This window comes from Dendropsophus ebraccatus, chromosome 6, assembly GCF_027789765.1.
Source record: "Dendropsophus ebraccatus isolate aDenEbr1 chromosome 6, aDenEbr1.pat, whole genome shotgun sequence".
Lineage (NCBI taxonomy): Eukaryota > Metazoa > Chordata > Amphibia > Anura > Hylidae > Dendropsophus > Dendropsophus ebraccatus.
In genome coordinates this window covers 105,418,712-105,441,022 of record NC_091459.1, presented here as the reverse complement: position 1 = coordinate 105,441,022, position 22,311 = coordinate 105,418,712, and the positions used below count along the sequence as shown (strand labels likewise).

The 22,311-nt window shown below is 42.4% G+C and overlaps 1 protein-coding gene across 1 annotated transcript; it reads left to right on the top strand.

Annotated features, from left to right (window-relative positions):
• The first annotated feature begins 19,357 nt into the window (after window positions 1-19,357).
• On the top strand, window positions 19,358-20,392 carry LOC138795247 (probable G-protein coupled receptor 148). Its single transcript, XM_069974241.1, has one exon. It carries the CDS (start codon window positions 19,358-19,360, stop codon window positions 20,390-20,392), a length of 1,035 nt encoding a protein of 344 aa, XP_069830342.1.
• Window positions 20,393-22,311: the final 1,919 nt, after the last annotated feature.

The following is a 22,311-nucleotide window of genomic DNA, read 5'->3' as shown; positions in this document are numbered from 1 at the left end:
ATACAGACATGAAAATAGTTAAAGCAGCCCCCACCCCCAACTGCTGAAAAAAATTCCCACTAAAATAATGAGGCTCTTGGTTTACACAGTTTGTAAATGGTAACCAAGAGCCTCATTATTTTTGTGGGAATTTTTTTTAGTAGTTGAGTGGGGGGGGGCTGCTTTTAACTATTTTCATGTCTGTAGTGTGTCTGTATCTTGCCATTGCGGTGAGCTTTTGCATTTTTATGTGTTTTTGTGTGTTCGCAATTTCAGCCATAGCAACGTGCTCCTGCCTAGTGTGAATGGTTTTCTAGGAGAGCTGACGAGAGAGAGAGCTGACGAGAGAGAGAGCTGACGAGAGAGAGAGAGAGAGAGAGACAGTCCTCATGGAAGCAGCCGTACCTCCTGTAAGACGCGCAGTCCTCCATCGGGTCGGCTTTCACCCAGTTTCCAAAAAAAAATAGCAATTTGAAGACAGCGTCTCCTTAATATGAAAAAATATCACTTTATTTTGCCATTTGCATACACAGAAAAATGAATCTGTATTCAATTGCTACAGATCCCGGTGACTATGATAATATAGCTACATCACGGATGTGCTGGATCACGGACTAATATACTGTATATTCAAGCCAACCCACGGACGTGCAGGAGTACGGACTTATAGAACTACACATTCAAGCCAGCCCATGCACAGAAACTGGTGAGCTTTTATGCTTCAAACGTTATTCACTTTTATGTTAAACGGTATTCACTGCTAACTACAATTGCAATCAGTTCTAGCTTTAGTACTTAGCACGGCACAACACATATCTTTTATATGTTACATATCATTGTAATCGTAACGACTTGAGGAACATATATAACATGTCAGTTTTACCCCAGGGTGAACGGTGTAAACACGAAACTCTCTGAAATGAAAACAAATTCCTTTTTTTTTAAAAATTGACAGCGCAAATGATTTTTTGCCGTTTTCGCAGCATATTTTATGATCATTTTATGATAATTTTATAATTAAAATAAAGTCTGTCATTGCAAAATACAATTAGTTTTGCAAAAAATAAGGGCTCATGTGGGTCTCTAGGTGAAAAAATGCAAGTGCTATGGCCATTTAAACATAAAGTAGAAAAAACAAAAGCGCAAAAACGAAAATTGGCTTTGACCTTAAGGGGTTAATATTGAAAAGATGCGGTCTTTTTATATATATATATATATATATATATTTATATATATATATATAAATATATATGCTATGTTTACACACAGTAAAATAAAATGTGTGACTATGTGAAAAAAAAGGGCCGTATTCTTAAAAGCAAGTGGTAAATAATGAGTATGTTCATTATTTGGATGGTTGTAATCAATTACTGTTGAAATTCTATATGGTGTGTGCACTGATGGCCAATTTACTATCGATTTTAAAGGAGCAACCACAGTATTTTTGTTTAATTTTACAGGTTGCGAACATAGCCTTACTGTGCGTGCACTGATCTGTCAATTCCCCTTAGACTTCAATAGAGCGCATCATTACAAAATAACATCCTAAAAAGAATGAACATGCTCATTAATGGTTTTATTTTTATTTTTTTAAATGTTAAAAAAGGGGCCAACAGATCTGTTATAAAATATATTGGCCCTACCAAAAGATAAATCGCTGGACTGGACAAACTCAAAAATAAGACAAAACTACAGTTGTAATTTACAATTATAGATTGAGGCTGTTTTTTAAACAGATATATAATACTACCAAAAAGTGTATAAATATAGCCTGTTTTTTTTTTTTAAGCTGTGCACACAGATGGCTGTTTTTTTCATAGACATCATTGCAGCACATTATTAAATTCAAACTACAAGCGTGTTTTATATCTATTTTACTAGTGCAGTTTGCTTTTATTTTACTGTGTGTGATCATAGCTGTATAAAGGCTGTGTATGAAATACAGTGTGAATTTTCAGCTCACCCAGCATGAATAGATGTTGCGTGACCTGTTAGTATAACATACTGCACCAGATTTTAGAATGCAATGTGGTTTAGGGATGTATTTTAAAAAAATATACACTAGGTGGAGCTATTATACCTGTTTGAAAATGTAAAGTCATTTGCTAAGTCCATTATACGTAAATGTACTGGTTGTCATTTGCTGCATCCATTATATGTAAAATATTTTTATATAGTTAATTTACATATTATAATAGAAATAGGCAGCATTCTCCAATGTATTCCTCCTAAATTGCCATGTATTATACTAAACTATGTCTCCATACAGACCGACTCTTACTCAAGTATCACTGAACAGGACAAGATAAGGGTATCAGCCCTCAAAGTGTAGCATGGACCAGTGGTCAGAAAAATCTGACAGTATCCACAACAGTAGACCCAATAAAACATAACTTTTACTAGGAAACTAAAAAGGTAGAATTACCTGGGACATTCACACGGAAATATGTACAGTGATGCCTTGGATTACGAGCATAATTCGTTCCAGGACTGTGCCTGTAATCCAAATCCACTCTTAAGCCAAAGCAAATTTTCCCATAAGAAATCACTGAAATGCAGACAATTCGTTCAACACCCCAAACATAATGATTTTTTTTAATTCTAAATAACATGTACAACAGATAAAACAAACAATGAGAAACATCTGAATATGTCATATTATAAATTACTATACAGTATAGCAATCAGCATGTGGAGTACAAAGCCGGACTGGGACTCAAAATCAGCCCTGGCATTTCAAAAGCACCCAGGCACACTAACCGTAGGGTGAAAAGGATCATTTTTCAAAATTGTTATTATTTATTTACAAAGTGCCCATAATTCCAGAGCGCTATACAAGCGATAGGGGTGACAAACAGGAACATTACAAGATCAAAACACATTACATGAAGGCAAATAGCAGAGTGGTACACGAGAAGGGAGGACCCTTCCCAAAGCCCCTCCATCAGTAAAAGCTGAAATCACCACCACATTTACATTTTACAAACAAAAATAATTAAAAAGGAAAAAAAACACTGACCAGAGGCGGTATGTGGCCACCAGTGCTGGAGCGGGGGAGGTAAGAGCATGTTATTTTTTTTATCCTCCCCCTCCCCAGCTCTTGTTAAAAAATATTGGGTCTGGCCGGACTTCTTCTTTAAAGGAGAAGTCCGGCGAAAATTTTTATTAAAGTATTGTATTGTCCCCCTGAGAGAGGGTGGGGTAGCAGAGGAGCTTTACCTCCCTCTACATACTACATGCCAGCATCCTGAAAAGAGACTGGATTGACCAGCAAGTCTGAGTCCAAGTAGGAGGGAGAGTTAAAGAAATAAAACTTTTTCCCCTGCTTCCTGGGGACTGCCTGTGGGGAGGGACACTGCAAGCAGGAGTGTTGGTGAGGTGTGAAGACCTGAGGACAGCATCAGGGATTTTGGGAGGGCTGCATCGGAAACATGTGGGTGGTGACATCGGAGACTGAAAAGAGCAGCTACACGTCACCCCAAGTAGGCGGTCTGTAGACAGAGCGGAACGTCCCAGATAAGAAAAAGCCTGATGAGTGCTGAGTTATATTGATGGTGCTGCACAGCCAAATGATCGGCTCTGCAGTTGTTAGTTCAGGGAGGAAGTAGCCGTCATGGAGAGGGTGTGGACCGGTCCCTCTGACATTTGCCAGAATTGCCAAATGGCCAGTCCAGCTGTGGTGGAGTATAATGTATAGTAAGTGCATAAACCTGAATAAACAGCAGCAGCTTGTAGATACAGGATGCAGCTGCAGATCCCCATAATGCAGTAGCGTAGTACAACAGGCTAGAATAGAGAAGCAGGGCTGCTGTCAGAGGTCTGTGTGGTCACATGACAGCAATGGAAAGAGGGGAAGGTGTTCAGGATGGACCAATCAGGAAGTGAGAATCACAGAGATATGTAGGAGGACAGTGACAGAAACCTTTCTATAAGTGCAGGAAGATTATAGCAGCAGTGTGTATAGCTGAGTGTGAGTGCAGGCACATTATAGCAGCAGTGTGTATAGCTGAGTGTGAGTTCTGGCACATTATACCAGGAATGGAGAGGATGGGAAACACAAGGGCGGACAGAGACTGCAGGGAGCAAGAAGGAATGAGCAGGGCAGATGTGGACACATAAATGCAGCGCTCTCTGTCCGGGGAGAGAGGGGTTACAGCTTTGGAGAGATTACCTCCACAGTCCTGTCCCCTGATGCAAGCCCCAGCCTGAAATGGATCTGCCATGATTTGGAAGCTGAAGGAGACTTCCTGGGTCAGACTACAGTGCTGTAGATCCCGCTATGCAGACCATGCCCCTTCCCCACTCCCACCCAGTACAGGGAGCTCTTAAACCAAAGCAATGCTCTTAAACCAAGTTACAATTTTGAAAAACTGTGAGCTCTTCTTGCAAAATGCTCTTAATCCAAGTTACTCTTAAACCAAGGCACCAATTATATATATATATATATATTGCTGAAAGTTTGATTTGCTCTTAATTTGCTCGTCAGTCGGCTTATATGCCTGCTGCTTTTGATCACTGTGCCCGTCCCTGCCACTCTACCCCAAGTGCCTGAAAAAGCTGGATCCAGGCCTGGGAAACTTCTCGCAGTTTCTCAGGACTGGATCTAGCTTTACCAGGCACAAGGGGTACAGCGTCAGGGACTGGCACAGTGATTAAAGGCGGCTGGTGTGTAAGCCGACTGACGAGCAAATGAAGCACTTTGCTTAACATGTAATGTAAATTCCCTCATCTCTAGTATTACACTGTAGTGGATGGTTAGCGCAGGTGCATGCACAATGATTTCCCTCACTGCATGCACCATGGCCTTAAAGGACAGCAGAGCAACGCAGCAAACCTGTCACTGTACTGGTGAGAGAGGGAAAAGAGGTACGTATTTTTTTTATTTGCCAAAGCGGCACCGCAAATAGAGGGGACCTGGCTACAGTGATGGCATTTAAGTTCACTGGCAAGTACTTTGTTCCGGCCTTGCCCAGCAGGCTTCTCTCTCTCACTTTCACTACTCGTTTTCACCAATGACCACAGTTACCACTGTCCCCTTGAGATGAATGTCAAACATTACTAAGTGTACTATGTGACCTTCTAAGAGGTTACTGCTCAGGGAGCTGCTATTGTCTTATACTGGTGCTATTTGACTACTGGGGTCACATGTCACTGCAATGATGTACAGATTACTTTACAGCAGTATCCTCTTATCACTACAGAGAGAACTGTAAGTCTCAGCTTGGTTTTAGTGGTGAGAATTAAAACTCCAAGATATCAAGATTATTTTATAATACAAATAATAGTGTAGGGACCCATGTGTATCAGATACCGGCACGAAGTACATGGGGCAGTATGGCTTGATCAATTCATACACAAAATTCTGATGTGTTTTTTATTTAGCCTAGCGGCACTAGTATCAGCCATAGGTGTGAGGTGCAGCACTCTTTTTCTTCCTTGAGCCGCATTTTGTTTCTCTCTTTTCTCCGTGTTTTGCACTCCTCCTGGTGAGACCCACATAACCAAAATTAGCAGGAGACACCTGAGTGCACATGGTTTTAATCCCTCCTGTCTTTTCCCATTCTGTCTGCAGCAGCTATGGTGAGTGCAATACCTTATCCAGACTTGTGCTGTTTGGGGGCGACCTTCTCCGCCGGCGGTGCTGGCTGGGTTCTGGTGTGGTGTTTTTGGGTCTGGTCCTGTGGCATGGGGGTCGCAGGGCCGTCCCATGGCCCCCGTTCCCTGGCTGTGCGTGCCTGCGGGGTTGGTGGCCGGCACGAGGTACATGGGGCAGTATGGCTTGATCAATTCATACACAAAATTCTGATGTGTTTTTTATTTAGCCTAGGGGCACTAGTATCAGCCATAGGTGTGAGGTGCAGCACTCTTTTTCTTCCTTGAGCCGCATAATACAAATAATAACCTGGAAAATTACTTAATTCTTTAAAAAATATGTTTAACATAAAAAATTTATTTAGGCTATATTGACACGCTGTGTAAACAACGGCTATTCCGCATGAACGGATGCTCTTTAACGCTACCAATGGTCGGAATTAATGATCATGGTTAATAATTCCGACCGTTGTTAGCGTTAAATAACTGCCGTTGTTTATATAGTGTGTGAACATAGCCTTAAACAATAGATGATTTTACAATGACATATTCCATTTAAAGTGTCACTGTTGTTATAACTTTCAAAATCTAAATCAACAGTAGATGTGATATAAAGCAAGTTTGCAATTTACATTAATTATTTTTATTTATCATGGAAAACACAGCACTTCCTGTTTTCTGACTTTTTTCTCTCAAAAAAGAGGAAAGAGTCAGAAAACAGGAAGTCCTGTGTATCCCAGACCATCTGAATGCAAACATCCAAAGAACCAAAAGAAGATGTTGTCCTAGCGCAGACCATATGTGAAATATCTAGTTGATACATAAATATCCATAGGTAACGCGTTTCGAGAGCCCTATGCTCTCTTTATCAAACCTCCAGGATGATTAAGACAATACACAAATCAAAGTCCATATATACCCTCACACATATACCGGGCCTGCCCACATGCATGCAAAAACGGAAGTCCAATCGTAATCAATTGCATAATAATGCTATCAAGCTGTACTTCGGTCACATAGCATAACTGTATATCATATAGCATGACTGTAACGTATAGCATAGCTCGGAGTCCATAAATAAATATACACATTGGTATGAATCTCATAATCTCACCATGCGCTCCCTCATAGCGTCTCTCTGGATCTCCGCGTCAGTCAAGGACCTTCGCGCATGCGTACTCCGGTCCTACGCTCCTAGGCAACCGGAGACGCTGTAGGTCCTGTGTGTAATAATCGGGGAAAGAAAGAAAGAGGGGAGGAGGTAAGATTAACCCTTGTCGTTCCAAACCTCTATCGGAACGGTGTTTAGTCTTGTCAGTGGCGAAATTTGATGGGGGCAAAGGGGGCGGTCGCCCCCGGGCCCACTCAGGCAGGGGCCCACTGAGGTCTGAGACTGTTAATGCTGTCTGCAAAAGCTATTGCTTTTGCAGACAGCCTTAACACATGTCTGTAGTGGCCGGGGCCCCCAAGAAGGCAACAGCACCTGACAATAGCGGGCCCCCTGCTCCTGAGGGGCCCGCTCAGCTGTCGGATGCAGAGCCCGGCCAGGGCTGGATCTTCTCCCTGCATCTTCCTGCTTCTTCCTCACACGCTGCTGCTGGCCCCTCCCCCTCACTGTCCGACAGAGCTGGTATGAGGGGGAGGGGAGCTGGAGGGATCCTCACCGTCTATGGCTGCCAGGGAGAGACTGAAGACGTCCAGCAGCAGCTCTGACAGGGAGTGAGGCTGCCGAGTGCTGGAAGATGTCAGGTACTGAGTGCGGACTGTGAGAGGAGTGACAACACACAGACAGACAGACAGACAGAACCACATACCCACCCCACTGACCAAATGATCAGGAGGAGATATATTATATATACATATACACACACACACACAGTATATGTCTCCTGCTGCTCACTTGGTCACTGCTGTTTATATACGGTATGTGTATATATATATATATATATATATATATATATATATATATATATATATATGACCAAGTGAGCAGCAGGATATATAAGTGATAAGTGACCGGCAGGATATAGATATATATATATATATATATATATATATATATATATATATACAGCTCTGACTTGCAACAGCTGGAGGGACTGAGTGTGACATCCTTGCTGTAGTCAGTGTGTAATGGAGGTCACCCAGCTTTCCCAGTGTCCTGTAGTCAGCATAATGGAGGTCACCCAGCTTTCCCAGTGTCCTGTAGTCAGCATAATGGAGGTCACCAAGCTTTCCCAGTATCCTGTCGTCAGTGTCATGGAGGCCACCCAGCTTTCCCAGCATCCTGTATGTCAGTGTGTAATGGAGGTCACCCAGCTTTCCAGCATCTTGTACTTAGTATGATGGAGGTCACCCAGCTTTCCCATCATTTTATAATGGAAGTCAAACAGCTTTCCCAGTATCCTGTAGTCAGTATGATGGAGGTCACCCAGCTTTTCCAGCAATAGTACTCAGTATGATGGAGACTGCACAAGGGTCTGTACTAGTATGGTCCGAACCCGCTCGGCATCGGATTCCCGCTGTCTGCCCGCTCCGTGCAGCAGGAGGACCGCCTGGAAAACTGGGATACAGCCTATGGCTATGGCTGTATCCCAGTTTTCCAGGTGTTCCTCCCGCTGGATCCGCCCGCTGCACGGAGCGGGAAGACATCGGTAATCATTGCGGATGGTTCGGGTTCGTACGAACTCTATTCGGACCATCCGTAGTCTGTACTAAACAGAGGAGGAGAGGAGTGTACTACACACGGGGGCATTACTATAGAGAAGCCTACACCCCAGAGAGGGGGGGCAATACCACAGAGAGGCCTATACTACACAGAGGCTGCATAGAGGGGGCTACACTACAGGGGAGTTTGTATAGAGATGAGGATAATGCTGGAGCGAGGAGCCTAAAATGTCTCTCTAGCAGATCCTGTGGAGACAAGTCATGGTCGGAAAAGTCTTCATGATGGCCGGGGCCAGATGGAGACCAAAGGAAAAGTGAACAACCTTGAATATAAAAAAAAAAAAAAAAAAAAATCGCAATCCATGCAGAGAAGCCGCCTTCTGTGAGTGACTGAATGATGTTTTTGTATTTGGTAGAACACCGCTCTATGCCGTAATTAACACACTGCTTCTTCCAAGTAACCCCAATCTTCATGAAAGCCCCCCTTCCTTCCCCAGTGCTGAACTGAGTAAGGTCCGGGGGCCAAAGGCCCCCACATCGACTCTGATCGCTAGCCTTCCTCCTCATGCAGCACCCACACTCTCTCAGAGGCCATGCTAACTTGTGTCCCTTTTTTAGAGCTCTTACCATGGTGAACGCTCTCCCTCCCTCTACTGCTTAGCCCTTACCACATTTTCACAAGCGCCCCCAACACATTTGACCCCCTTGCTATACCTGCTCCATCATGTAGTTGCAAATGCAGGTATCTATACACCTTATGCTAAAGTAAGTTAAAGGGGTACTCCAGCAATTTTTATTTTTTAAAATTAACTGGTTTCAGAAACTTATATAGATTTGTAAATTACCTCTGTTTCAAAATCTCAAGTCTTCCAGTACTTATCAGATAGATAGATAGATAGATAGATAGATAGATAGGAGATAGATAGGAGATAGATAGATAGATAGATAGATAGATAGATAGATAGATAGATAGATAGATAATGAGATAGATAGATAGATAAATAGGAGATAGATAGGAGATAGATAGATAATAGATAGATAGATAAATAGGAGATAGATAGGAGATAGATAGATAGGATAGAAGTGGATATCTAGCAGCTCATCATATATCTTTGATTGTACATACATGTATAATCACAACCAACTCACCCCTTTTAATGTCTAAAAGCATATTACCTATACCACTATTATTTTTAGGCAAAGATAATCTGGTTAAAAGGGTTCTCTAGAATTAAAAGAAAAACAGCATATTTGTTTTCTTCCAAAAACAGCGCCACCCCTGCTCTTAGGTTGTGTGCGGTATCACAACTTGGCTCCATACACTTTAGTCGAATACCACACACAAACTGAGGACAAGAGTGGTGCTGTCTGTGGAAGAAGGCAGCTATATTTTTCTAATCTTAAGCCCTTTTACTTTTTTTGTGGTTCTATTTTTCAGATGTAGAAACCTCTTACACTGCTCTTTATCCTTATTCACTATAAGAAATGTAGAAGAATATTCCCTTTATTATTCAGAAATCCGTGTCACCTGCTGAGGTTTCCTATGGGTAACCTTGGTTGGGGGCCCACTCAGACTCACTCGCCCCCCCTAGGCTGAACCCCTAGCTACGCCCCTGAGTCTTGTACAACAATGTGCTCCTCTTGGGTGTTGGACTAACACCCATTGTTAGCTTCTAAGGGCTCAGAAAAAAACTAAAAATAATAATAATACAAGCAGATACTACAATCCACATTCCCCACTGAATATCCTACATAAGGTGCATATATAAATAAATAAATAAATAAATAAATAAATATAAATATAGATATAAAATACATATATATACACACATATAGGTGAAGTAATAACTATAAATAACTAGGGGTCAAATACATAATACCACTGTAAATACATACAAATATAAGACTAAAAGCTATAAACACAAGAAATAGTCATAAAAGCATAAAAAAATGTTAATGATAAGGGGACACCTTCCTATATAGATACTCGCCCAATCCTATATGTTACTCTCGATAGCTTCGTTCAATCCGCAGGGGATAAGTGAAGAGATCTTATATATCCAGTACATTTCTCTACGTCTAAGCGTAGCGAAGCGATTGTTGTGCCCCTGGGGAACATATTCTATTGGCACGATGGAAAAAACGTCAAAAGACCCATTTTGACAGATACTAGCCTGGCGTGACACACTATGTTTGTCAAACTTATTGACAACATTAGATCTATGTTTATTTAGTCTGGTACGCAAGCTCATCTGTGTCCTCCCTACATATTGTAACCCACATGGACACTCCAGCAAATATATGACGTATGTAGTAGCACAGTTCATAAAATGGTTGATCTCAAAAGTATCGCCAGTGATGTTACTCTGAAATTCATGATGATTATGTTTTATAGTAGAGCAACACTTACACCGCATATTGTTACATCTGTAACTACCACATGGTTTAGAACCTAGTTCAGACTTAGTAAATGGGTTAATAGTTCTCAATTTACTCGGAGCAATATGATTCCTAAGAGTCCTTGCTCTCCTATATGTGATACCAGGATTTTTTGGGAGGATTTCCTTCAGATATGGATCATTATGTAGTATGTGCCAATGCTTAGAAAGAATTTTCCTGATGTTTCTAGCAGAATGGTTAAAAGTGGTAATAAAATTATTTTCATAATCTACACCATTCTTTTTCCTCTGGGTGGAATCTTCTTTCACTGTTAGGCAAGCATCCTGGGATAAATCCCGGACTGCCAAATATGCATTATTAATAACTTGTGTGGGGTAGTGTTTTTCTTTAACCCCTTAAGGACAGAGCCTGAAATGGCCTTAATGACAGAGACAAATTTTATGAATATGACCAGTGTCACTTTAGTCATTAATACCTTCGGGATGCTTTTACCTATCCGGCTGATTCTGAGATTGTTTTCTCGTGACACATTGTACTTTACATTTCTGGTAAATTGGAGTCGATACTCATAACAAATCTTTATGAAAAAAACCCAAATAATGTGAAAAAATGTGAAAAAATGCATTTTTCCAACTTTGAAACTTTTTTGCGTATACAGAAAGTGGTTATACCACATAAATTATATATTAAATAGCATTAGCAACATGTCTACTTTATGTTGGCGGCATTTATTAAACTATCTTTCATTTTTTTTAGACGATAGGAAGCTTAAAACATTAGCAGCAAATTTCCAAATTTTCAGTAAAATTTCAAAATCAGATATTTTTAGGGACCTGTTCAGGTTTAAAGTGTATTTGAGGGGCCTGTATGTTAGAAAGCCCCACAAAGCACCCCATTTCAGAAACTGCACCCCCCAAACTCTGCAAAAGCACATCCAGAAAGTGTTTTAACCCTTTAGGGGAGTCACAGAAATAAAAGCGAAGTGTGTAAGGAATTTGAAAATTTTAATTTTCTGTGCAGAGATTTTATTGTAATCCAATATTTTTCATAATTATAAACCTATTACCAGAGAAATGCACCCCAATAATTATTGCCCCGTTTCTGCAGTTTATAGAAATACCCCATATGTGACCCTATTGCGCTATTTGACGCAACCACAAGCCTCAGATATAAGGGAGCGCCTAGTGAATTTCAATGCCTCCGTTATATTTGGTCATTTCTGACTGTACCACTTCAGGTTGGCAGAGGCTCTGGGGTGCCAAAACCTAAAAAACACCCCTAAAGGGACACCATTTAGAAAACTACACCCCTCAAGGAATGTAACAAGGGGTGCGGTGAGCATCTGGACCCCACAGGTGCTTCACAGATTTTCCGAACAATATGGCGTGAAAAAAGAAAAAATTATTTTTTACACTAAAACGTTGTTCTAGCCTTCAATTTTTCATTTTCTTAAAGGGATAAGAGGCAAAAAAAGACAAAAAATGTGTAGCGCAGTTTCTCCCGAGTACAGAAATACCCCACATGTGGCAATAAAGTGCCAAGGGGGCGCAGGACGAGCCTCCAAAGGGAAGGAGCGCCAATTGGCTTTTGGAAGCTGGATTTCACTGAAAAGGATTTCAAGGGCCATGTCGCATTTACAGAGCCCTCGTGCTGCCAAGACACTGGAAACCCCCCACAAGTGATTCCATTCTGGAAACTACACCCCTCAAGGAATCTAACAAGGGGTGCAGTAAGCATATGGACCCCACTGGTGACGGGCACAAATGTGGAACAATGTGACGTGAAAGGGAAAAATTTCATTTTTTCACTTTCATGGCACAAATGTGTCCGTCATCAAGGGGTCCATATCCTCACTGCACCCCTTGTTAGATTCCCTGAGGGGTGCAGTTTCCAGAATGGGGTCACTTGTGGGGGGTTTCCAGTGTTTTGGCAGCACGAGGGCTCTGTAAATGCGACATGGCGTTCATCATCCATTCTAGCCAAATCCAACCTCCAAAATCCAAATGGCGCTCCTTCCCTTCGGAGGCTTGCCCTGCACCCACATGGCGCTTTATGTCCACATGTGGGGTATTTACGTACTCGGGGGAAATTGCTCTACACATATTGTGTGTTTTTTTCTCTTTTAACCCCTTGTGAAACTGATAAATTCAAGGCTAAACCAACATTATAGTGTAAAAAATGTAATATTTCATTTTCACGCCACATTGTTCCACATTTGTGCCCGTCACCAGTGGGGTCCATATGCTCACTACACCCCTTGTTACATTCCTTGAGGGGTGCAGTTTCCATAATGGGGTCACTTGTGGGGGGTTTCAACTGTCTTGGCAACACAGGGGCCTTTTGAATGCAACATGGCCCCTCGAAATCCATTCCATCCAAATCCAGCCTTCAAAAACCAAATGGCGCTCCTTCCCTTCGGAGGCTTACCCTGCACCCGCATGGCGCTTTATGTCCACATGTGGGGTATTTACGGACTCGGGGGAAATTGCGCTACACATTTTGTTTTTTTTCTCCTCTTTTAACCCCTTGTGAAAATGATAAATTCAAGGCTAGACCAACATTATAGTGTAAAAAATGTAATATTTCATTTTCACGCCACATTGTTCCACATTTGTGTCCGTCACCAGTGGGGTCCATATGCTCACTACACCCCTTGTTACATTCCTTGAGGGGTGCAGTTTCCATAATGGGGTCACTTGTGGGGGGTTTCAACTGTCTTGGCAACACAGGGGCCTTTTGAATGCAACATGGCCCCTCGAAATCCATTCCATCCAAATCCAGCCTTCAAAAACCAAATGGCGCTCCGTCCCTTCGGAGGCTTACCCTGCACCCGCATGGCGCTTTATGTCCACATGTGGGGTATTTCCGTACTCAGGGGAAATTGCTCTACACATTAAATGTTTTTTTTTATCTTTTAACCCCTTGTGAAAATGAAAAAACATGACAAGATTAATAATTTAGAGTAAAAATTTTACAAAAATTACACTAAATGTTGGTCTAGCCTTGATTTTTTTCCATTTCCACAAGGGGTTAAAAAAGAAAATGAACACAAAACGTGTAGGGTAGTGTCCCCTGAGTACGAAAATACCCCACATGTGGGCATAATGTGCCATATGGGCACAGGGCAAGTCACCAAAGGGACAGAGCGCCATTTAGAGGCTGGAATGGAGGATGGAGGCCATGTCGCAATTACAAAGCTCCTGTGCTGCCAGGTCAGTAGAAACCCCCGACAAGTGACCCCATTCTGGAAACTACACCCCATAAGGAATCTAACAAGGGGTGCAGTGAGCATATGGACCCCACTGGTGACGGGCACTTACGTAGAACATGTGCCGAGAAAATAAAAAATACAATTTTTTTCATTTTCACGTCCCAAATGTGGCCGTCACCAGGGGGCCATATCCCCGCTGACCCCCTTGTTAGATTCCATATGGGGTGTAGTTTCCAGAATGGGGTCACTTGTGGGGGGTTTCTACTGTCCTGGCTGCACAGAGGCTTTGTAATTGCATCATGGCATCCTCTAATGGGAATGGCGGCCATACCTATTTAGCTGGGGAAAAGGGACAATTATTAATTTATTTGGGGGTATTAGGCCAATTATTGGTTTATAAGGTTGGAAATGACAGGTGTCCATCAAATTCAACCTGTGTTGATCCAGAGGAAGGCAAAAAACCCTCGTAATGCAGACGACAGTAGCCTCATCACAGGGGAAAAATTCCTTCCCGAATCCATAATGGCGATCAGAATAATCCCTGAATCAACGTGACCCCTGAAATAGGAATAAGGGACAGAATTTAGATAATGTAGAACCCCAGTGACGTGTGGTGCGCCTTGGAGCGATCCAGTATGCAGAGGCCGGGGCGATCAGGACAGGTGTCACACTGGAAAATGTTGTCCTTCCTGATCCCCCTGTTACCCCACACTCTGCACTTCTTCTGGGGTCTCCTGTTCTCCAGTGTGGGGGACGTCACCTGGAGATTGTTGTCCTGGTGCGATACGGGGTCCTTCATATCCAGAAGTGCTGGGTCCGCTCCATGGCTGCTAAATATTAGGGCGCTATTACTACTTCTGATATTTACGGATCGTGCCGCAAGCTACAGGGCAGCGAGGGACCGGAAGAGGGGGTGCTGGTATAAAAGTTATCCCTGTACAGGTGGTGACCTTTATCCAGCAGTGGGAAGATCAGTTCCCGGACGATCTCCCCATTAACTCCGAGGATGGGGGGGGAGGGGGCATCTGGGGGCTGGATTCGGGTGTCCCTTCCTTCATACACTCTAAGGGTACATGCACACTGCGGAATCGCGACAGATAACCCTTCTTGCATTCCACAGCTGGCACCCGCCGGCGGACTGATGCGGGCGCACGTCTCCACACGTGTCATAGACTCCATTCTATGCACGGGCGGATTCCGCTCTCCGTCCAACGTGTTCATTCTTTGGATGGACGACGGATTCCGCCCGTGCATAGAATGGAGTCTATGACACGGATAGAGACATGCGCCCGCATCAGTCCGCCGGCGGGTGCCAGCTGCGGAATGCACAAAGGGTTATCCTTCGCCATTCCGCAGTTTGCACGTACCCGAAATCTGTAAGTGTACCCTGAGGTACTCTCACAGAGTTAGTAGAATTTCACACCATACCGCCATCTCTTATTGGGACGGTACTGGCGGAAAAGACGTGTCTGGGGGGCAGCGTACGCTACGCTACCCCCAGACACGTCACTGGATGATGAGGATGAATGGAGGAAAGAAGGATCCCCCCCATTCATCCTCACTGGCTGTTTCGGTGTCGGAGGCAATAATAACGTATCCCTCTGACACCGAAAACACCCTGGGGGCCATCTTTATACGGGGATTGGTATATGGGGTATGTAGTGGTGTAGTGTCAAAGTTTATTCAATGTAGTGTGGTGTAATGTAGTGTTTTTTACGTGTTTTTTTTACAGTAAGTATAAAAAAAAACCTACGCCAACAAAGGAGTTGCTGATAAATGCCGCACTTATGTGCGGCACTTATAAGCAGACCGTGGCAGTAGAATATAGAAAAAAAACACCCTACGCCAAAAAGGAGGAGTTGCTGATTAGCAGCGCACTTTCGTGCGATGCTGATCAACACTCAGCGGCGATAGGGTGCGGAAAATAGAAAAAAAAAAATTTGGGAAAAAAAAATAATTTTTTTTTATATTCTGAATATCCCTGTAGCTGCTGATAAGTGTATTACACATATCAGCCGCTAGGGGGCAGCAGAGCGCAAAATCCGGAAAATGACGAGGCTGGAGCCGAAAATAGCCGAAAGAAGACGACGAGGACCGCCGGAAAGACCCGAAGACCGAACGGAATGACGGAGGACGCCGCGAACCCGGAAGACGCCGATCAGGAGCCCGGGACAGGTGAGTAATGTACAAATACCTGCTCTGGACCCCTCGGCTCTCTAGCTGAGGGGTCCAGGGCAGGTATTTACTATTTTGCTGGACTCTGATCGCCGTGCCACCGGCCCGATCGCCGTGAACGGCCGGCCGGCCGTTCACGGCGATCGGGCCGGTGGCACGGCGATCAACATTACTTTTTACAGTAATGGCGGTCGGTGCCGTCCTCGGACAGCACCGACCGCCATTTTTTTCCGGGTCATCGGGTCACCGATGACCCGGAAAGGTTCCGATCGCCGCTATTGGCTGATCTGAATTGATCAGCCTATAGCGGCGATCGTAAGCACGGGGGGTGTTAACCACCCCCCGTGCCGTGAAGCTAAGATGGCCTGCTATACATTATAGCAGGCCATCTTCCCCGACCGCTGTGTGTGAACACGCAGCGATCGGGGAAACATCGGGCGTACCCATACGCCCGTTTGCGTTAAAGCCCAGGCAACGGGGGCGTATGGGTACGCCCGATGTCGTTAAGGGGTTAAAACGCTTAGTCATGACTCTGCTTTGGGTCTTATAATCCTTAACATCAGCATTGGCACATACTACATAATGATCCATATCTGAAGGAAATCCTCCCAAAAAATCCTGGTATCACATATAGGAGAGCTCGGAATCATATTGCTCCGAGTAAATTGAGAACTATTAACCCATTTACTAAGTCTGAACTAGGTTCTAAACCATGTGGTAGTTACAGATGTAACAATATGCGGTGTAAGTGTTGCTCTACTATAAAACATAATCATCATGAATTTCAGAGTAACATCACTGGCGATACTTTTGAGATCAACCATTTTATGAACTGTGCTACTACATACGTCATATATTTGCTGGAGTGTCCATGTGGGTTACAATATGTAGGGAGGACACAGATGATCTTGCGTACCAGACTAAATAAACATAGATCTAATGTTGTCAATAAGTTTGACAAACATAGTGTGTCACGCCAGGCTAGTATCTGTCAAAATGGGTCTTTTGACGTTTTTTCCATCGTGCCAATAGAATATGTTCCCCAGGGGCACAACAATCGCTTCGCTACGCTTAAACGTAGAGAAATGTACTGGATATATAAGATCTCTTCACTTATCCCCTGCAGATTGAACGAAGCTATCGAGAGTAACATATAGGATTGGGCGAGTATCTATATAGGAAGGTGTCCCCTTATCATTAACATGTTTTTATGCTTTTATGACAATTTCTTGTGTTTATAGCTTTTAGTCTTATATTTGTATGTATTTACAGTGGTATTATGTATTTGACCCCTAGTTATTTATAGTTATTACTTCACCTATATGTGTGTATATATGTATTTTATATCTATATTTCTATTTATTTATTTATATATGCACCTTATGTAGGATATTCAGTGGGGAATGTGGATTGTAGTATCTGCTTGTATTATTATTATTTTTAGTTTTTTCTGAGCCGTTAGAAGCTAACAATGGGTGTTAGTCCAACACCCAAGAGGAGCACATTGTTGTACAAGACTAAACACCGTTTCGATAGAGGTTTGGAACGACAAGGGTTAATCTAACCTCCTCCCCTGTTTCTTTCTTTCTTTCCCCGATTATTACACACAGGACCTACAGCGTCTCCGGTTGCCTAGGAGCGTAGGACCAGAGTACGCATGCGCGAAGGTCCTTGGCCGACGCGGAGATCCAGAGAGACGCTATGAGGGAGCGCATGGTGAGATTATGAGATTCATACCAATGTGTATATTTATTTATGGACTCCGAGCTATGCTATACGTTACAGTCATGCATACAGTCATGCATTGTATACAGTTATGCTATGTGACCGAAGTACAGCTTGATAGCATTATTATGCAATTGATTACGATCGGACTTCCATTTTTGCATGCATGTGGGCAGGCCCGGTATATGTGTGAGGGTATATATGGACTTTGATTTGTGTATTGTCTTAATCATCCTGGAGGTTTGATAAAGAGAGCATAGGGCTCTCGAAACGCGTTACCTATGGATATTTATGTATCAACAAACTAGATATTTCACATATGGTCTGCGCGAGGACAACATCTTCTTTTTGTTCTTTGGATTTTTGCAATTGATCACGCACACCTTAGGGTCTGCGGTTGAGAGTCCCCAGCAGCGACCATTTTAGCTGTTCCTTTGATGCGCTTCATAGTGGTTGTGGCTTATCACAACCACATCAGGTGAGCCTAAACCTATGTGTTCCTGTCCTGCATGATCGCTACCTATCTACACAGTGTCATGCCTTGCGTTTTTTCTGTTTTTTTATCTGCTAACGCCATCTGAATGATCACAGAGAGAAGGTAGTCATGTGGTCATGTGACACATTGAGCCGTGACTCTCTGTACTGGCTGGAATTGCTGTGTTTAGTCTGTTTTTACAACCAGCACAAGTCAGAAAATCTGCCTTTAGGAGACTGGACCTGGATTTCTGGTAAGTTCAGCTTTGTTTTACAGCATGATAACAACAAAAAAAATAATGAATGTATATTGCAAACTTGCTTTATTTTACATCTACTGTTGATTCAGATTTTGAAAGTTAAAACGACAGTGACACTTTAAGTGTTGTATACTGCTCTGTGTAGACACTATTTAAAAAAAAATTTAAAAGTCTGTTTAGAATAATAATAATTTAATTCATCATCATCATAATTGATTTTCAATGATCATTCTCAGGCTTTATGGAGTATAAATGAATATGACATCAGGTTTATAGTCAGCAGGAAGCACAGGTGGACAGATGTGCCTCCCTCTATTTGCTCTCTATATTCAGCCATTTGACACAGATGCAGTCAGTGAAGGTAAAGATAATGTAGACTGGAAATTTCCCATTATCTTGCTTAAAAGGACACGCTTCATTTCAGGCGATCATGCTATAGATGTTTATGTAGGTACAGAGTGCATACATTGCTGTCCTGACCAGCCGGCTTCTTCACTTCTATACATTACTTCTTATCATCAGATATCATTAAGACAGGTGCAGTAACTATAATCAATACACCACGACCAGAGACAGCTAAAAGTTTCAGTTTAGTCCGGATTATGGCTGAGCATACACATCTCGTTCTATATACACTCAGTGATGTGCTTGGTCAAGCAGACATCCCATCTGTTGCTTCAATGTGACAGTGGATAGAACAGACAGAGAGGTAAAGCAATAGGCAGACACTCGCTGCAGTGGGATCTCTAGGTTATGGATATGGATTCTACCATTTTCTCCAATAACATGATCTTTGTGCCAAGATTTTGAGGACATGAGCTTTAATCCGAATGACATCGTTCATCTGGGGGAGTCCTGGATCTAAAGAACTGACATGAACTCTTCGGGCTGTGCTGTAGCACTGATGTTACAAAGAGACGTGGACAACTTCTCCCAAAATGTGGCCATGCTGTATCACCATTGGCAACCAGATTTTCCACTACGTCCCTTTCACCTGGGAATGAGGATGTTTCTGCTTCCTACCACCATCTGCTTTGTAGCTGCCATTCTAGTGACACCTCCAATCCTGTTCTCCATCTTTTCCAACTTCAGTCTACGCCAGGAAACTCGCTTCCTGCTGATTGGAAATGCTTTGGTTTCCGATTTAATATATTTGCTTTTGTACACTATAAGCACCATATGTAATATGGTGGACATACATATCTCGAAACAAGTGTGTGCATTGCTTCTGTTCTCACTGGCTGTGACCTATGGTGGCGGAGTTCTCACGGCAGGGGGAATGGTGGTGGACACATACCTGGCCATTCTGTGGCCTCTACATTATTTGATCCTTCTACCTCCATCAAGGACGAAAAAATTGATTGTCCTGCTATGGTTCTCCTCTTGCCTCTTTTCTGGAGTCTTGTTTTTAGTCCTGTACTTTACTCAAGAACCTGTTCCGTGCCAATACGACGTGTGTTCTCTTCCCGTCATACTTATTATGACATTGCACGGTGACCAGACTATAAGGTTGTTCCATATTCTTTTTATTACAGGCTTCCTTTTATTCTTTTCAATGATTTTGTGCTGCTACATATTCCTTTGTTACAAAACCAGAGAAAGTGGTTTGTGGAAAGGCGTTTCGTCCAGGGCGAGTGTTACGTTTCTGATGCATCACATTATACTAGGGTTCTACTTCTGTCCTCTTATTCTTTTGTTGGCAGATTCTTTACTATACATTAATAATGTCATAGGTTTAAAGATAGGGATAATAATCACATTGACTATCTGTAATGTCCTATTAGTCCTGCCAAAGGGCGTTTCTCCATACCTATATGGGTTCAGATATAGGGAGATATATAGATCTCTCAGGCTGTTCTGCAAATTCAATCGACACAGTCTTGTAGCTCCAGCTAACAGATACGCTTGAGGGTTATTGGAGGTTAAGTGAGATGTAGCGACAAAAGATACTATATCTATAGCATAAAAACAATGTACTCCCCCCGGAGATTATATCCTGCTTCTTTCTTTTCCATATGGAATTTTTAGGTTAACCATGGCTTCATCAACAATGTCTATTGAGCATAGTTAAGACGCTCTGTACATGGAAACCTTGGATTTTTAGAAATTGTAGTTTAAAGGATTAGAAGAAAAAAAAACAAAGCTAGATTTTTACAAAAACAGCACCGCCCTGTGTTCGGGTTGTGCATGGTATTGCAATTGAATGAATTGAAGTGAATGGAACTGAGCTGCAAAACCACACCCAAACTGAGGACAGCAGAGGCGCTGTTTCTGGATGAAAGTGGCCATGTTTTTCTAAGCCAGGATTATGCAATATACACAAGGAATAATAGTGTGTTTACCAGGTAAATAACTAAATGTATCTGTAGGAGATAAATTAGTACGAAGGGATGGAAGTAAAATCATTTTTATAAAAGAAATTATTCTGGTTTCTCATCATGGATGTTTATGTAACTGAAAATGTATATTTTGCATATATATTGCACAAGAGATTAACACGCTGAACAATGTTTAATGGTGATGTATTCTTTAGTCCACCAGTGCACTGGATTTCTTGAAGGTATTATTGTAATGTTGTATTGTATATTGTATTGTAATGTTTTGCTATTAGAAAAAGAACACAAAAATGAATGTACAATTTGCTTAGTATTTGGAGGGGGGGTAGCATTAGCTGCATGTAAAAGCATAGGAGGATACTTATCTTACGGTGTGCTTCTTATTGCAGATGTGTAATATACTTGATAAATATATAACCATATAAATGTTTGTTTGACAGTTAAATGTCTGAAAAATGTACCGGTTCTCAGAGCGTCAATGTAATACTTGGTGACTTTAAGTTTAAAGGGGATGCCAGGGCAAAATGGGCTGATGAGCTATCTACAGGATACGGGAGGATGCCAAATCTGGCATTTGTATATTGTGTCTCCGTTTGTTTTGTAGTGGTAGTGACCTGTACCTGCAGCTTGGGTCCAACACTACACAGCAAATGGAGACAAACTTCACTCACTGTGTAGTACGGGTGCTGATCTGCTGATTGGTGCCAGTGTTGGGCATTATCAACTGCTGATCAATGACTGATGTGCGGTCCTGTGGATCCTGTGGATAGCTCATCAGTCCATTTTGCCTGGAAAAAAACCTTTAAGTTCTTGTGCCTTCTGTTCTAGTGTGTTACAGCAATGTACAGCCCTCGAGATGTATGAACATTAGATGTGATGGATCAACATTTGCCATGTCACTGTCACCTGAGTTATGGTTTTGGCCTTGCTTGAAGCAGCTTTGAGGTTTTCACCAGGGGATTAGATCCGTGCCAGATTTTAGTGATCATCCAATTTTTGATGTGGCCTAAGATTACACGTTGCACCTTCTGGTAATGATTTAACATTATTAGCAGGTCAGAAAACTAGTCTTCACCTATAGCTGGCACCTTCCTGGAGTCTTAATAATGGCTCTCAGTACTCAGTTGCCCCTAGTCTCAAATAGTAGAGCAGGATGGGAAGACCCACCAGAAATCACAAGAGAAAGTACATGCAAGCTTTCTTCAAGTGAGAAACAATGAGTAACTACCCACCAGGATGACTGCAGTAGAACTGGAACGGTAGTTCCTACAGGACAATTCGGCAACAACAAACTTGGAGCTGGCTACACCAACCAAACAGGATCCTAGACACACTGAAGGGTAAATACAAGATCACCTGTATGTGCAAAAAATAAAATAACTCCTAAGTGAGCTTGGGAAGGAATAGGCCACAACAATAGGTAACCACTAAAATCCGACACTGATCAAATCCTTTGGTAAAAGCCCAAATCTTTTGCTAGCAATACTAAACT

Excerpts from the sequence above, each read along its gene's own strand:
- LOC138795247 (XM_069974241.1), top strand. The coding sequence starts at position 19,358 with ATGAACTCTTCGGGCTGTGCTGTAGCACTGATGTTACAAAGAGACGTG.